Genomic DNA, 17803 nt, shown 5'->3' with positions numbered 1-17803 from the left:
GGTTGGTGTAAGCATGGCGCTAATGACAGCGGACAAAGGCTATATAGGTTTAGTTCTGTAAAGTAGCACCTAGTAATTACATTTATAGCAAGGTTTATAGACTTTACCCTGACAAATGGACTATCCTTTTAAAACAGGTTACCTGTTTGTGATTTAATTATGATAAACTATATTCCTAATGTATTATGATATTTTCATTGATTTAGGCAGGACTAAGAACTCTTCATGACATTGGCCCTGAAATTCGTCGAGCTATATCCTGTGACTTGCAAGATGATGAACCTGAAGAAAATAATCATGAGGAAGAGGAAGATATATATAAAGTAATTACTCAGAAAGTACCCACATGGCAGAACATTTCATTATGTCCTTTTATATTTCTACAAGGAACTCATCAGAGCACTTGGACTGCATCTACCAGAATATTTTAAAAAATGATGCAAATATATTAACAAAAAACAATATTAACAAAAGGACACATTCCATCTCCTTCAGAATTTAGCTGAAATATTTTTCCTATAGTCACCCCACTCAGGAAAAGTCACGAGAAAATACATGAGTCTTAAGCTATGCCCAAAAAGTCAACAATATCATGTTCTCTTAGTCCAATGGGGGAGCAAATTCCAGCATGAAAGGCCATGCACTTATACACCTTACCCCAGAAGTTCAAATCAAGCACTGGAAGTGAAAGTACTTCAACTGATCTCAGCTGTTACAATGGTAGATAGGGAAAGAGGCAGGGCTGCCCAGAGGGGGGGGCAAATGGGGCAATTTTCCCCAGGCCCCGGGCCCACAGGGGCCCCCACAAGAATATAGTATTCTATAATATTGCAACTTTTTTTAGGGAAGGGGCCCCCAAAATTGCTTTGCCTCAGGCCCCCTGAATCCTCTGGGTGGTCCTGGGAAGAGGTGGATTCTTATGTAGCCAGATTCCAGACTAAGACAGCATAGTTTAAAATCAGCACCTTGAATTGCACATAAAAGCCAATTGGAAGACTTGGGATAATAAGTATAAAATACTGACTACTGTGGCAGACACTTGTAATTAAGGGGGAATCTACTTTCTACATTAGATGCTCCTTCTGCGTTGTCTTCAGGACACCCATGGAGAGCATGCTACAGCTGTCTACTCTAGGAGGTACTAAAAGCAATAAAAGTGGTGAGTTCCATATCCAAGAAACAAGGTCAAAGGTAGAGCTAGTCAAATAGTTAAAAAGCAGGTTTGTGAAAGTTTCTTCAGAAAGGAATGCCAGGTTCTGTTTATTATTTGTGGGGTCACGTTATTAATTTCTCATTCATATTTGGAAGGCTGTCATGTATTTGTTTAAATATATGCAAATTCAAAAATGTTCACAAATTTTAGCACAAGTGTTTATTCATGCAAAAGTGCATTCAAGAAGTGCATTTATTAATTATTAACCCATTTAAAAATTTTCAAACATCCTTTTTTTTTTTTTTTAAACAGAGGAATGGTGCCCTGTTTGGAAACCATATAAATCATGTTAGCAGTGATAGGAGAGATTCGTTTCAACAAATCAATACCACACACCGTCCCCTGCATGTCCAACGGCCTTCAATTCCATCTGCAAGTGATACTGAGAAAAATATGTACCACCAGGCCTCAAATTCTGTATTCCATAACCATCATAATCACAACTCAATAGGAAAGCATGTTCCAAACTCAACAAATGCCAATCTCAATAATGCCAATATGTCCAAAGTTGCTAATGGAAGGCACCCAAACATTGGAAATCATGAACATAGGTCCGAAAATGGATACCATTCATACTCCAGAGCTGATCATGACAGGCATAGAAGATCAAACAGTAAGAGGTAAACTTTATGATATGTTTGTGTTCAGTAAATAAACATCCTACAGCATGTGCAATTGTTTAGAATGGTGTAGTGCTACTCCAAAACTCATACTGTACTACTTAAAACAAATAACTCTTGATATATTAGGTGATAAGGATGGTGGTAGAGGTAGTAGTTGCTTTCATTTTTCTTTTCTATTGTATTGACAAATGAAACATGATTTAACATATAACTAATTTCTTACCCATATAGAAAAATATATTTAACACAATAACCCATGTAATCTAGGAGTGTATTGTCTCAAAGTGTTAAAATACTGTTGTTTTTTTTTAAACAAATCCATTGGACAGTCACAGTATAGAACGAGTATAGTCACCATTAATAGTTAGTGAATTTCTGAAAATTATTTTAATTGATTAAAAAAATTTGTCTCCACATTTTTATGGCTTTCCTGGATAGAACACGCTATTATGAAACGTACATTAGGTAAGTGCATATTGTTGAAGACGTATGTTTACATCATGAGACAACATAAACGCTCCCAATGCTCTTACAATGGAAAAACAATAATAAAGTAGCCAGCGTTAGCTGGACATAAACAGAATAACTAATGTATGGAATGAAAAGATATAAAATGACCACAAATTTGTGATCATTTTATTGGACTAATTTCGCCCCATGTCTATATGGTAAGTGACTGACACAGACTGATAAAGTTCAAGACTAGTAGAGAACTTGATCCTGCATTATTAAAATCAATGGCAATGACTTTAGTGGGCACAGGAGCATGCCCAAAGGGTAGTTCCTGTTTAAAAAATGTCAAGTTTAATCCTACTTCACTTAGACTGGAGGAGATAAAAACTTTGCAATGTTAAAAGGATTATTGCAAGAATTATTTAATGATGGCTAATGATATTTATGGGCAAGAAAAAGAACCTATTTAGTGTTTGTCAGAGTTGCTTGCATCATGAATGTTAAAGGTCAGATAGAGGGCAGCTCCTTAAAAGTATTTCCTAATCTAGTAGTTTTATGTTTAGAATTTGCATAGCTGTTTTCACACTTTGCTTTGGAAGACTTCACCAAGTGCTCTTATATTTTTGCTCAGTGTCAAATTTTAGGTATTTGAGAAACTTTTTCAAACATATACTGGAGACTTCCAGCTTGAAAGACTGATTTTAAATGTGCTTGACATTTCTAATTACTCAGTGTAACTACAGAAGCATAGTAAATCTACTATACTTCTATTAACACTTTAAAACAGAAAAGCAAAGACAGAATACCCATGTACCCATCTGTAGTCTAATGGAAGTTACTGTAAAGCATCAGTCCAGCTACGAGAGAACTTGTATGCCTGTCTTTATTTTTTTTTTTTAAAGCTATGTTAAAAGTGCAGGTTTAAATAATACCGTTATGGATAAAGTATAGTGAAATCCCAAACCACTGTGTACCAATTGTAGGTCAGACTCTGGTGATGGGCATCTACCAACTATTTGCCGTGAAGATCATGAAGTTCGGGATTACTGCAATGATGATCATTATATGGGAGAGCAGGAATATTTTAGCGGAGAAGAGTATTATGAAGAAGACTATATGTTATCAGGAAGCAGGTGAGATTATTAGTCTTAACTACAGAAAATGTCAATAAATTATGTACATACACCTAGTGTTACATTAAACACACTTTGTACCTTAAAAATATCACTATTCCTTTCTTAGGGAAATAGAACAGTGAATGAGAATGCAAAATATACTCAAGCACATCTCATGTTGGGGTATGAAATGAGACCCCAGCAAATCCCTAATACATAATTCCAGAGCAGTGACGAAGGAATTTAGTTCATTTGGACTGTGAGAAACTCTACAGTCCAAAATCAAAGAAGCCCCTACATTTACTGGGGAAAAATTGAATACTGCTTGAGATAAATGAAGATTTAAGGCCTGCACCTGCTCCCAATGAAGTATATGACATAACTCCTGTTAACTTCAATGGCAGCCGGATCAGTCTCAGTTGGGGAAGCTTTTAATGATGGTTCATTTGATTCCATAATCTCAGCAGAAGAAAGGATGATAATGAGACAGATAAACTATATGATGGACCCTATATAGTATAACATGATCAAATAAAGTACAAGCACAACCTCCCTTTAACAATTCTAATCACATCACCTTTTTCCATGTACCTGGAACAACCAGTTGATACTGTGATATCTGCCCTGGCCTTTGGGTACCACTGCATTATAAATATTTAGAATTACACATTTGTTTCACCCAAGTCACATCTTTCACAAGAATTTCATGGACTGAATTTGCAGAATTGCTGAATTTGTATTTATTACACATTCATAACCCTGAGTGTCCTGTGGCACCTTTGAGACTAACAGAAGTACTGGGAGCATAAGCTTTCGTGGGTAAGAACCTCACTTCTTCAGATGCAAGAAGTGAGGTTCTTACCCACGAAAGCTTATGCTCCCAGTACTTCTGTTAGTCTCAAAGGTGCCACAGGACCCTCTGTTGCTTTTTACAGATTCAGACTAACACGGCTACCCCTCTGATACATAACCCTGAGTGAAATTCCAATTTACATTCATCTGAGTCCACACCCTTTCCTTTTTCTCCCTGCCCCCTACTCTAATTCCTGAGGTCCAGTTTTCCTCCCCAATTTCTCCCCATTTTTGGACTTGTTTGGATTTTCCCCAGACAAAATTTCCATTTGAAACTCATTTCTTACAGTTTTAATATTTCTGTGCTGCAGCATCCTTAGCAGGCCTGTTCTAACAACTTTCTTTTTGACCCAGTGTCGACCATTCCTGTGACTTTCACATTCAACAGTTTAACTTCTTTTATTGCTGTTACTTGCCCAGATTTAATCAACAACTGTGTATGTATTCCATGTAGATCCAAGCTTTCCCCCTTCAGCTTGGATTCATACAGTTCCCTGAACTGGGCGAGGGGCAGTCATTAGGTAACTAGTATGCCCTCTCCTGACTTTCCTTACATTTAGAACAATCTGTCTTTTCATGGTCTGTCATTTTACTGTGCTAACATTTCATGGAATAGGTCTCCTACTTTTTTGGCAACAGTCAATGTTCTCTGTTTTACAAACTGCTTGTAACCTTTTTTCAAACATGTCAAATGTTTCATACATCCCGTTAGAAACCCCTGTCTCATCATGAATTATACACAGATTTGTACTTGCAGAACTAAAGGTAGATTGTTTCCACCTTCCTTACAAAAGGCTACTATCATCTCTCCTAAGTTGCTATCTAGAAAGATTCCAGTGGCTCAACCAATTCCACAGCCTCACAAAAGTCTCCTCAGCCTCCATGTGTTGGTTTTAATTTGCAAGGGCAGGCCCAGTACAACATCACTAGATGAATCCATTGCCTGCTTGTCCTAGATGCACATGTGCATATTCACATGTGCCAAACATAACAATCTTCTCTACTCCTAGTTCAGGTGGAGTCTCCACCTTCTTTTTTCTCCATGCCCTATCTGCACTCCAGACAACTCAGACTGGCAGCTGGTGCCAAATTGAATTGCTCCATCCAAATTAGCAAACAAGCACCTCCTCCACTTTCATTTCATTTACCCATCCACTCATTTTGGATATAATATTAATCAGAGTCAAATAAGCCTCTTTTGAGATTTTTCCTTCAGAGAGGAGGCCTTTGTAATACTCAAGCAGCAAGAGTCTGAACTCTTTGCGCTGAGCCCTGCAGATTACCCTGAAATCATAAGGAAAGGTGTGGGCGGGGGGGTGGGGGTGGGGGGGTGAGTATAGAGTTTTGCTATTTTTAACCACAGGATAGTATTGAGGGCTTGAGTTGTAATCTTCTGTGATAATAGTAACATTGACATCAAGGATTACATCTACGTGTTTTTTTACCAAGCATAATATTACTTAATAAAACCAATAAACTATGAAAGTTAATGTGTGACTTATTCTAAACAGACCAGAGTATGCCCATTTTCTCATAAGCAGTGCACAATCAGAAACAAATATGTAAATAATGAGTCATGTTTTTCCGAATGTTTTGTTTAGTTCTCATGCTGCGGCAAGAATCCATGTAAGAACAATGCCTGGAGTCCTTTGGGCTGGTAAATGAAAAGATTAATGATCAGTTCATTGAAACTTCCCTTATTAACAATATGTTTCTTTAATTCAGGCATACGTATGACTATCACAACAGATATCACTGCAATGACTTAGATTTTGAGCGGCCAAAAGGTTACCATCACCCACATGGGTTTTTTGAGGAAGATGATTCACAAATCTGTTATGATTCAAAAAGATCTCCTAGGAGACGGTTGCTACCTCCAACACCTACATGTGAGTACAGTAAGAAAGTCTGTTTAAGTGCCTCAAATTTTTATCAGTGAATACAGTGTTCAATTTTACATAGAAGCTTGGATGAAAAAAGAGAATATTCCTGTGGACCTTGACATCACCCTCACCATCACTCCTTGTGATTTTTGAGAATAAACCCCCGATTAGTACATATATTTACCAACTTTGCAGACAACAGATGCAAATGTCTATCTTGAGGTGCAGCCCACAGAATCTAAAGATCCCAGCATATAACTGCATGTGTCTCTCTCATTCTCCCTTGCTTCCCTCATCCTTTCGTTGTTTCTTAAACATGATGTGACGGTCCTGCATTTTCTCTGCTTATAAAACTATAGCTAATATAGAAAACATTGCAAATGAACAAAGACCCTGGTATCCGTTTACTTTGAGGTTAGTGGAAAATGGTCAGATAGGATGCAGCACAGGTTTGCCCTAAATTGAGCTTGGATCAGGAAGTTTTTTTCTTTGCGCCCCTAAGGGAAACAAAGGTTTATTCATGTTCACAGGTTTATTATGTTGGTATAAATCAAACAGAACTATTGTCACTCCAGTGACTCACCCGCTGGCACTTTCCATGACTCTTTCAAACCAGATACACCACCTGCTAATAGTATTATAGCTTTTATTTGTTTTTGGGTTTTGTTTTTTTCAGATGAAAGCAACACCAGCTTTTCCATTTGTTTTTAATTTGGAAAAGGTGTTTTCTCAGTTCAGGGCATCTGCACCTGTATCTCCGCTCAGTGGGGAAGGGCACCCATGCTCAGGCCTCCACCTCCCTAGTCATTGCCTTTCTTGGGTGGAGATACATCTCCCTCCCTTCTCAGTGGGATATCTCCATGCTGAACAGTTCCCTGCCTTCACTATGTATTTCTCAGCAAAGGCAGTCTGCCTAAACAGACTTGCTTGCTTTCTCTTCAGAGATGGATAACAGAGTGATTGCTAGAGATATGTTACCATGCAGTACTTCCTCTGCAAGTCTACAGAGAAAGCATATTAAAAACAATAAAAGAACTTGATTGTATTCTAATAATTTTACCAGGCATCATCCCAACCTAGGGGTTAGGGGTATGGAACCACTGCCATATGAGGAGAGATTAATAAGACTGGGAGTTTTCAACTTGGAAAAGAGACGACTAAGGGGGGATATGATTGAGGTTTATAAAATCATGACTGGTGTGGAGAAAGTAAATAAGGAAGTATTATTTACTCCTCATAACACACAAACTCAGGGTCACCAAATGAAATGAATAGGCAGCAGGTTTAAAACAAAAGGAAGTATTTCTTCACACAACGCACAGTCAACCTCTGGAACTCTTTGCCAGAGGATGTTGTGAAGGCCAAGACTATAACAGGGTTCCAAAAGAAATAGATAAATTCACGGAGGATAGGTCCATCAATGGCTATTAGCCAGGATGGACAGGGATGGTGTTCCTAGCCTCTGTTTGTTAGAAGCTGGGAATGGGTGACGGGATGGATCACTTGATGATTACCTGTTCTGTTCATTCCCTCTGGGGCACCTGGAATTGGCCACTGTCGGAAGACAGGATACTAGGCTAGATGGATCTTTGGTCTGACCCACTATGGCCGTTCTTATATTCCTATATAATTTCAAATTGAATACAGCTAAAGTGGATTAATGGAGTTTTTTCCCCCAGTACTTTTGGGGGGTAGTATTGCCCTTTCAATGGGATTTTTTCAAATCCTATTAAAATATCTGGGTATTATTCGTCATCAAGATCTCTTATTTGAAATTCAGACCAGATGCTCCATTTATTATCTCAAAAACATTACTAGAATTTAGTCTGTTTTTTCTCATGCGTGCAGAATGGTCATTTCTACTTTAGTTTCTATGTTGAAGTAGTGTGGTGTATTGCTACATAGACCAGACAATAAAACACTCTGTAGACTTCAAGTTTCACAGAACGCTGCCAGCACGTTTCTGACATGTACTTCTATTTTTCAGTCACTTTGTCCACTGCTCAAATCTTTACTTTGGCTTCCAACTAATTTTTGCATTACATCAAACATTGCTCCTCTCATCCTCCAAATCCCAGTGTAGTCCTGATTTATGTACAAGTCCAGCGTAGATAGATTAGCAATGCCAATCTTCTGGTGCATCTTAGAGATACGCAAAGTACTTGGATCTTGATCTTTGAACTGTGATACTTCATGGGTATGAACCATTTTTTCCTTGTTTGGTTTGAGAAGCAAATAGTAACTCTGTTTTTAATGCTAGACATAAAACATATTTGATTTCTATTGCTTATTTTCTTCAGTGGGGAAGGGTCACTAAAATGCCCTGGGACTCATTATGTAAGAAATGCCAAATAAGCGGGGCTGGCGCCAGGGTTTTTGTCGCCCCAAGCAGCCAAAAAAAAAAAAAAAAAGCCGCGATCGTGATCTGCAGCACTTTGGCGGCAACTCTACCGCCGCCGCTTCAGTCTTCGGCAATTCAGCGGCTGGTCCTTCGCTCCGAGAGGGAGTGAGGGAACCGCCACCAAAGAGCCGGACATACCGCCCCTCTCCATTGGCCGCCCCAAGCCCCTGCTTGCTGGGCTGGTGCCTGGAGCCGGCCCTGAAAATAAGAGCAGTTTTGATTCGTAAAATGTGAAAATGCATAAACACCCCAAATTTGATAAGATTCAGAAGTGTGTCAAGAATCAGTTTTCATTTGGGAGGGAAGTGTAATGGGGTCACTGCCACCCTCCCTAGGGTAGGGTCACCGGCTCTTTAAAGATAAAGCAGAAAACCATAATGAAAAGCAACAAATACATAAGCAGTTTTTGCAATAAGTTTTCTAATAATGCTATCTATGCAGGACTCTCACTTCTGAGCTTCATTAGCTTTTGCCTTTTGGACCTGTGGTGGTAGTGAGATAAAGCACAAAATCCCTATAGGTCATCACACTGGAGAGTATAAATGTTGCTCTCCAAATATTCCCATGATTTCCTTCAAATGAGTGAGAAGTGAAGCTCCCAGAAAGTTACGAGCCTTCTGCTAAAGGCATCAAGAAAACACCAACTTAGAAAGGGACTCCTCCTCTGTCCTTCGGGGAAGCAGGCTCTTATATAGCTTTTCACCAGTCCCTCCGATAACAAAGATACTGGAAAATCTCAGGCTCTTCCCCTCGGCCCAGTTAAGGAGGTTGCCTCTACATGGTTCAGATGAGAGTAGAATATATATACCCGGCTGTACATATAAGTGAGAAAGAAACCTTGAGCTAAAAAGTTCTCTATGGTTTCTTCTCTTCAGGAGAGGTGGAGTGGGAGATTTCTCTGTGGTAACAGCTTGTCAGCCCCATTTAGCTTTTTCTGATTAAAATGTTGGTGGGCTAAAGTCCTCCCAGTCAGACACTATTAATCTGATTAAGTCTTTAAAGAAGATTTACCAGTAAAAGACTGTTCCATCTGATGTTCTTACCAGAAAAGACAGTTAGGGCCTTATTCTGTTCTAAGTTGCATCAAAGTAATGCAGGGGTAACCCAGTGAAGTCAACTGACTTAAACCAGTGCATTTTAGCACTTTAATACCCCAGCAGGGTTTAAAAGAAGGAAGATCAAACTAATTCATTTTAATTAATGTGAAGGATACATTCATGTGTACATTCAAAAACCGATATGTTACATTGGAGAATTTCTATTAGCATCCAGATATGATCCAAGTTAATGTAACAGACTGTGCCTGGTTGAGTATTGCAATTTGTTAGTAGATTGAGTTCTGGGAGCACTGAGATTTGGGGCTGTACAGCAAAGATCAGGCCATAAGGCACAAATCCTCTAAGGTATTTAACCACCTAACTGTCTTTGAAGTCAATATATTTGAGGATCTGGATTTAAGTGCTTATTTCTTCAAATTTTTGTACTTTTCAAAGAGATGCAAAGAATGGTTTTAAAGTATTGGTCTAAAATTCCTTGCCATGGCTTTCCATGGACAGATTGCTACCTCCCAGGTTTTTCACCATGAAATCCACATATGATGGAATTTACCGGGATTATGGAAGTTGAAGTTGGACAAATTCAGACTGGAAATAAGAGTGTATATCATAAACAAATTAGGGTAATTAACTATTGGAATAGTTTATCAAGGGTCACAGCTGATTCTCCATCACTGGACATTTTAAAATCAAGAGTGGATGTTTCTAAAAGATCTGCTCTAGGAATAATATTTGGGAAGTTCTGTGGCCTGTGTTATACAGGAGGTCAGACTAGATGATTACAATTGTCTTTTTTGGCCTTCAAATATGTTTTTTCTAATAGCATGGAATGGCTTCTTACTAGGGCTGTCAAGCGATTAAAAAAATTAATCATGATTAATTGTGCGATTAAAAAAATTAATTAATTGCGCAATTAATCACACAGTTAAACAGTAATAGAATACCATTTATTTAAATAATTTTTGGATGTTTTCTACAGTTTCAAATATATTGATTTCAATTACAACACAGACTACAAAGTGTACAGTGCTCACTTTATATTTATTTTTGATTACAAGTATTTACACTGTAAAAAAAACAAAAGAAATAGTATTTTTCAATTCACCTAATACAAGTACATGCTGATGACTGGTTCTGCTCGATAACGATCCAAAGCAGAGCTGACCGACGCATGTTCATTTTCATCATCAGAATCAGATGCCACCAGCAGAAGGTTGATTTTCTGTTTTGGTGGTTCAGATTTTGTAGTTTCCGTATCTGAGTGTTGCTCTTTTAAGTCTTCTGAAAGCATACTCCACACCTCGTCCCTCTCAGATTTTGGAAGGCACTTCAGATTCTTAAACCTTGGGTTGAGTGCTGTAGCTATTTTTAGAAATTTCACATTGGTACCTTCTTTGCATTTTCTCATATCTGCAGTGAAAGTGTTCTTAAAATGAACATGTTCTGGGTCATCATCTGAGACTGCTATAACATGAAATATATGGCAGAATGCAGGTAGAACAGAGTCATACAATTCTCCCCCAAGGAGTTCAGTCACAAATGTAATTAATGCATTATTTTTTTAACGAGCATCATCAGAATGGAAGCATGTCCTCTAGAATGGTGGCCAAAGAATGCAGGGACATACGAATGTTTAGCATATCTGACACGTAAATACCTTGCAATGCCGGCTACAAAACTGCCATGCGAATGCCTGTTCTCACTTTCAGGTGACATTGTAAACAAGAAGCAGAAGGCAATATCTCCTGTAAATTTTAACCATGCTTGTTTGTCTGAGCCATTGGCTGAAGTAGAGTTGAGTGGACTTGTAGGCTCTAAAGTTTTACATTGTTTTATTTTTGAATGCAGTTGTTTTTTTTGTACATAATTCTAGATTTGTAAAGAGATTGCACTACAATACTTGTATGAGGTGAATTGAAAAATACTATTTCTTTTGTTTTTTACAGTGTAAATATTTGTAATAAAAATATAAAGTGAGCACCGTACACTTTGTATCTGTGTTGAACTTGAAATCAATATATTTTAAAATGTAGAAAACATCCAAAAATATTTAATAAATTTCAACTGGTATTATATTGATTAATCTTTTTGATCTCAATTAATTTTTTGAGTTAATTGCGTGAGTTAACTGTGATTAATTGACAGTCCTACTTCTTACCTGTCTCAATATTAAAAATATGTTTAGCACAAAAAACTACTACTTTGATTTGTGTAACATTTACAAAATTACACATTACATTGACCTGCAAAGAGCCAAGGATTTGGTAGTTTCCCTTTGGAAACATGGTTCTTCAGCATGATGTAGCCTGATCTATAGATTATATATTGAGAGAGAGAGAGAGAGATTACTTAAGAATCCCCAGTTGCCACTTGGCGGGTCGACAGGTTCTTGTCCCAAGATCAGGCCCAGTATTATTCAAATTATCATACAGTTTGGAACCCCAATGTGCACAGGTGCAACACTCACGCTATAGAAACTCCTCTATATTTACAAATAGTTTATTAATGCATTTAGCACAGTCTCAAACACCCTAGATCAGTAAGGTAGATAGAGATAGTACAGAATATACATCTGCACACTCATATTCTCACACCATCACTTGTAGAACAACCTGAAATGTTAGTCATCATCTTCCTCATCACCAGTGGCTATCATTCTGGCACCTCCCAGGGACTACATCTCCTTCTTCCCATCACCCCTAGGCTGGGATGTCACTTTTATAATACGTTGTGCTGATGCCACTATGTGTGATGCATATTCAGTAGGGGATTTCCGTATTTGTATTTCCTCACCTTACTAATGTATCTTTTTTCTAGAGGTTAATATATCAGTGATCTGAACTTACTGTTATATGCATTAATTCATTACCATGGCCCTTCTGTGGTTAGGTATCTGTGGATGTAACTCATGTACCTGTTATATACATCAATTCATTGCCATGACACTCATGTGGTTGGATCATGTATCTGTGGCCAGAACTTCCCTTTAAACACTCTATTTTCAGCTTCCCAATACTTAAATTTTGAACAGATAAACAGCCAATGGAAATCCTATCTGTTCAAAAGTCATAGGCCTTAAGTCTTATGCTAACTTGATGAAGCTAATGTATTACAGGATACAGGCCTGTAGTTTCCTTGCATTACTGCTGAATGTAATGCAAAGCACTGAATATAATAAAGGCAAGCTAGCCCACGGTGCTACAATGAGGAACTTAAAGCTTCAGTGAAGAAAGAAATAATTATTTTAACTATACACAAGAAGCTTACAATATACAGCTAAAGTCAAGCGCCTTTCCCAGTCTGTTCTAAAGTGCACACTTTGAACCCTTCCTGAATTTTAGCTCTATTAACAAACGCAACTTCCACCTCCTGTATATCCAGTTTGGGTATTGAGCTGCCTGCTTCAGTAAGTCCACAGAGCCCATTTAAATCTGCCCCATCAGGAGCAATACCTGCCAATAATCTGCAGGCTCACACTTGACCCATACTGGAATTTGGAAATACTTGACATTGAGAATGATCATCATCATTTTACTAATGAAACATTGTTACATTGTAGCAAATCGCCGCTCTTCCTTCAACTTTGAATGCCTCCGCAGACAAAGCAGTCAAGATGAGATACCTCTCTCTCCTACTTTCCACCACCGCACTGCTTTACCACTGCATTTAATGCAACAACAGGTAATTAAAAAATCTTTATTAACTGATGTTGAATTACACCAATTTAGCATAGATCTTGTACCTCCTGGCTTCATGATTGTCTGAAAGCCCATTGGCCAGCTCTGTGCTTTGCCTGTGTACCTTGACTTACTTCCAACCAGTTGTACCTCACTGTCTTTGCTGTAGTTGCCAGAAATAAGGCCTCCTAAAGCAGTAGCTTCAGAAATAACAACTTCAGATATTGTAGATGATCTGACACCAACCAACAGAAATATTATTGGGGATGCCGTAAAAATATGATGTTCCCAACCATTCTAAATGCCCACAGATTAAAGAATATCATCAGGTACTTGGTCTTTTAGCCACTCTATTAATAGCACTGCTGTTCCTCAGGCTTTTTAACACAAGAGTATATTGGAACTGCTACAGGTATATGGTTATCCTACAGCTGATGCCCTTTCAAAGCCTTCCTCTGCAGCAACACTACCATCTATTTTACAAGCACTGCACTTTGCCATGCACAGGTTTACTTTTCATCTTTTCTTTCAGAGAACGTCGACTGGTCTTTTTTCATGCAGTCTGAGATCTTGACAGCTGTTTCATTTTTTTAAATATATAAACTTAGTCCCTTCAGGCCTATCAAATAAGGGATCAAGAGTAGTTAAAAATGACTAAACTGTACTGATGTCTATACCCTTGAATATAGAGTAATAGGTGGTCACTGTAATGTATGACGATGGTGGAATCTGTGTTTGGAATAATGAAAACATTTTAAAACACTGGCAATATATATGATAAATACCAATAACCCTCACCACAGCTCCCTCCTTATACTGTATTCAATCTGCATGAATCAGCTATCACTTACTGTTTTCACTGGTGTTTACTTTCTCATATGCCATTTAGTTTAAACTACATACTATATTCTGTGACGTGTTGAACTTCACTATGTTCTATGATTTCTAGATCAACGTTCAAATAGAATGAAATAGTTTGCTGTTGTATCGTGGGACAAACTTTCAGCAGTGTTAGTCCCCTTTACACTGCTCTGATTGTATGGTGGATGGCCCAGAGGGTTTGCTGGAGCCAGAGCAGCTCTTAGACTGAACTATATCATGCCATCTGGGCAGGCCCCAGGCAGCCAGAAAATACAAGAAGCTTAAAGCTAATTTAAAGCTTAAAACCAGCTTCTTCCTCACCTGTTCCTGCAGGAAGGGAGGGGCAAAGATCAGGGACTATAGTCTGTTTGCCTTATTTGCTGAATATTAGGGCTGTCGATTAATCACAGTTAACTCACACGATTAATGCAAAAAAAATTGAGATTATAAAAAAATTAATCATGATTAATCACAGTGTTAATCGCACTGTTAAAAAATAGAATAGTAATTGAAATGTATAAAATATTTTGGATGTTTTCCTACATTTTCATATATATTGTATTATACGTTGTAACTGAAATCAAAGTGTATATTTTTTATTATAAATATTTGCACTATAAAAATGAAACAAAAGAAATAGTGTTTTTAATTCACCTCATACAAGTATTGTAGTGCAATCTGTTGTGAAAATGCAACTTACAAATGTAGATTTTTGTTTGTTTGTTATATAACTGCACTCAAAAACAAAACAATTTAAAACTTCAGCGCCTACAAGTCATTCAGTCCTACTTCTTTTTCAGCCAATCACTAACAGACAAACAAGTTTGTTTATATTTACAGGAGATAATGCTGCCCTCTTCTTCTTTACAATGTCACCAGAAAGTGAGAACAGGCATTTGCCTGGCCCTTTTGTAGCTGGCATTATAAGGTATTTATGTGCCAGATATGCTAAACAGAAGTCTTAAAAAAGCAACACTCTAATGCAGAAACTACAGAACCTGAACCACCAAAAAGTAAAAACAACCTTCTGCTGGTGGTATCTGACTCAGATGATGAAAATGAACATGCGTTGGTCCGCTCTGCTTTGGATTGTTATCAAGCAGAACCCGTCATCAGCATGGACGCTTGTCCTCTGGAATGGTAGTTGAAGCATGAAGGGACATATGAATCTTTAGTGCATCTGGCACGTAAATATCTTGCAATGCCGGCTACAACAGTGCCATGCGAACACCTGTTCTCACTTTCAGGTGATGTTGTAAACAAGAAGTGGGCAGCATTATCTCCTGCAAACGTAAACAAATTTGTTCGTCTGAGCGATTGGCTGGACAAGAAGTAGGACTAAGTGGACTTAGAGCCTGTAAAATTTTACATTTTTTATTTTTGAATGTCTTTTTTTTGTACATAATTCTTCATTTGTAAGTTCAACTTTCATGATAACGCAATTGCACTATAGTACTTGTATTAGGTGAATTGAAAAATACTTTTTCTTTTGTTTTTTTACAATGCAAATACTTGTAATCAAAAATAAATATAAAGTGAGCACTGTACACTTTGTATTCTGTGTTGTAATTGAAATCAATCTATTTAAAAATGTAGAAAACATCCAAAACTATTTAAATAAACGGTATTCTCTTCATGTTTAACAGTGCGATTAATCGCAATTAATATTTTTAATCGCTTGACAGCCCTACTGAATATATTTTATTAAGCAAATATTCAGTCACAGTGTATCAAACAGGGTTTGGTCAATAAAAGATCCACTAAATAGATACTTGCCTATGTTGCTAATTAATTTATTTCAGTTCCTCCCCGTCTTTTATATTGTCAAGTATCAAACATATAAAATGTCACTTCTCATAGCTGTCTAAATAATTAGATTGGATTTGAAATGCGGAATAAGCCTGACTACAGGATTGTTTGAGGTACGCTAACTCTTGTACTATCTTTACTTCCCTTTACCAGGTCATGGCAGTTGCAGGTCTGGATTCCAGTAAAGCTCACAAACATTCACCAAGTCGTTCAACACGTTCCTGGGCCACCCCACCAGCCACCCCACCCAACCGGGACCGTACTCCATATTATACACCTCTAATCCAAGTTGACAGGGCTGAATCTACAGAGCAGATGAATGGCAGCCTACCTTCTTTGAATAGGAGCTCCTGGTATACAGATGACCCTGATATTTCCTACCGAACATTCACACCAGCCAATCTAACTGTACCTAATGACTTTAGGCATAAACATAGTGACAAACAGAGAAGTGCAGACAGTTTGGTAGAAGCGGTAAGTACTGAATAATCCCTGAAGTAGCCAAGTGTGTCTGTTCAGTTTTGTGTTAATTTCACTATACACCCGGCACAAGACCACACATTGGATTGTACTTAATCCGCATATTTCACTAGAAATACTGTATTTCAAATTCAAAGTCCCAAAAAGTCTTTAGGTAAGGCAGGGGAAAAGAAGGTATGGACCAGATCCTCAGCTACTGTAAATCAAAGCTCCACTGAATCCCACCTGAGGCCTTGGTCATAGCATGAGTGTCAGAGAGAGAACATGTTGACAACTTGGTCCCAGGAACTAATGTATTAAAGTATAAAACAAAGAGGGGATTGAAAATTGGGAGCACTTCAAGAATATGATTTAAAACAAGACTTCACTGTGGGCTAAATACTAGGAACTAGACACTGCTAGTGGCTTCCATAATGGCTTAGCGAAAAGGAATGGCACAAGACACCTGTCTTCCTGGTGCTTTCATGCAAGGTCCAAAGTCATCAGAGTCCTTGCATTATCTTGTTAACCTGAACACAAGGATTGTGCAAAGATATGGAAGGGGTGAGTTGATGGGGAATGTCCATTGCACTTCCAAGAAATGGCACAGTAGTTTCTTTGCATGTACTCTCGGGAATATTATGAATTAGTAAACGTTTTTTTGTTTATTTACAAAGCTTTAAAAACAAACAATACTATGGAGGGTGCTGAGAATTATCATTATTATTACTCTCCCAACTGTAAAATTTTATTGAATATCCTTATCAGTCTAGCTAAGTAGCATGTGTCATGCTCAGGTATATAATTTTCAGTCTCCTCATCTCCAACATCAGTTCCCTTCCACAGCTGTGAACCAGTTGCAACTTAATTGTCATCTACAGAAAACATCTTAGCTGAAGTTTTATTATACACTTGCTTGAAGTTTTGTTGCCTAGTGTGGCTTCAAGCACAATTCTTCCTTAAATTTTCTTATAGTAAACCAGTTTCTAGTGTATGATGTTTATCAAGGGCTTGATTAATTTTAAACCTCCTATAAAAGAACTGAATGTCATGCATTGTCAGTGACATCCTTACTATGTTGATAAAACCCTCTTTGGGGCCATTTGACTATCGCAAACAGGGCCGGCTCCAGGGTTTTTGCCGCCCCAAGCGGCGCAAAAAAAAAAAAAAAAAAAAAAGAAGCCGTGATCGCGATCTGCAGCGGCAATTCGGCAGACAGTCCCTCGCCGAATTGCCACCGAATAGCTGGACGTGCCGCCCCTCTCTGGAGTGGCCGCCCCAAGCACCTGCTTGGCAACCTGGTGCCTGGAGCCGGCCCTGATTGCAAACACAAGTTAATTACATGTAAGATTTTGTTCTGGTTGCCCTAGCGACTTCAGCTCATAGAATCTCTTGGGCTTTG

The 17803-nt window shown here is 38.1% G+C and overlaps 1 protein-coding gene across 13 annotated transcripts in view; it reads left to right on the top strand.

The window, feature by feature from the left end:
* The window catches only part of CACNA1D (calcium voltage-gated channel subunit alpha1 D), a 392778-nt gene that overhangs the window by 372170 nt on the left and 2805 nt on the right, over positions 1 to 17803 (top strand). For 10 of the 13 annotated variants that reach the window (XM_065551032.1, XM_065551031.1, XM_042849787.2 and 7 more), the window contains 7 exons: positions 207 to 323; positions 1466 to 1833; positions 2275 to 2301; positions 3273 to 3422; positions 5982 to 6145; positions 13155 to 13276; positions 16096 to 16416. In XM_065551032.1, the coding sequence (XP_065407104.1) occupies positions 207 to 323; positions 1466 to 1833; positions 2275 to 2301; positions 3273 to 3422; positions 5982 to 6145; positions 13155 to 13276; positions 16096 to 16416 (1269 nt within the window). Of the gene's footprint in view, positions 1 to 206; positions 324 to 1465; positions 1834 to 2274; positions 2302 to 3272; positions 3423 to 5981; positions 6146 to 13154; positions 13277 to 16095; positions 16417 to 17803 lie in introns of those variants that run through there. The other 3 variants (XM_065551034.1, XM_042849784.2, XM_065551039.1) reach the window with 2 other exon arrangements.

The sequence above is a fragment of the Chrysemys picta genome, chromosome 7, assembly GCF_011386835.1.
Source record: "Chrysemys picta bellii isolate R12L10 chromosome 7, ASM1138683v2, whole genome shotgun sequence".
NCBI lineage: Eukaryota > Metazoa > Chordata > Testudines > Emydidae > Chrysemys > Chrysemys picta.
This window is presented reverse-complemented; position numbering and strand designations above follow the sequence as displayed.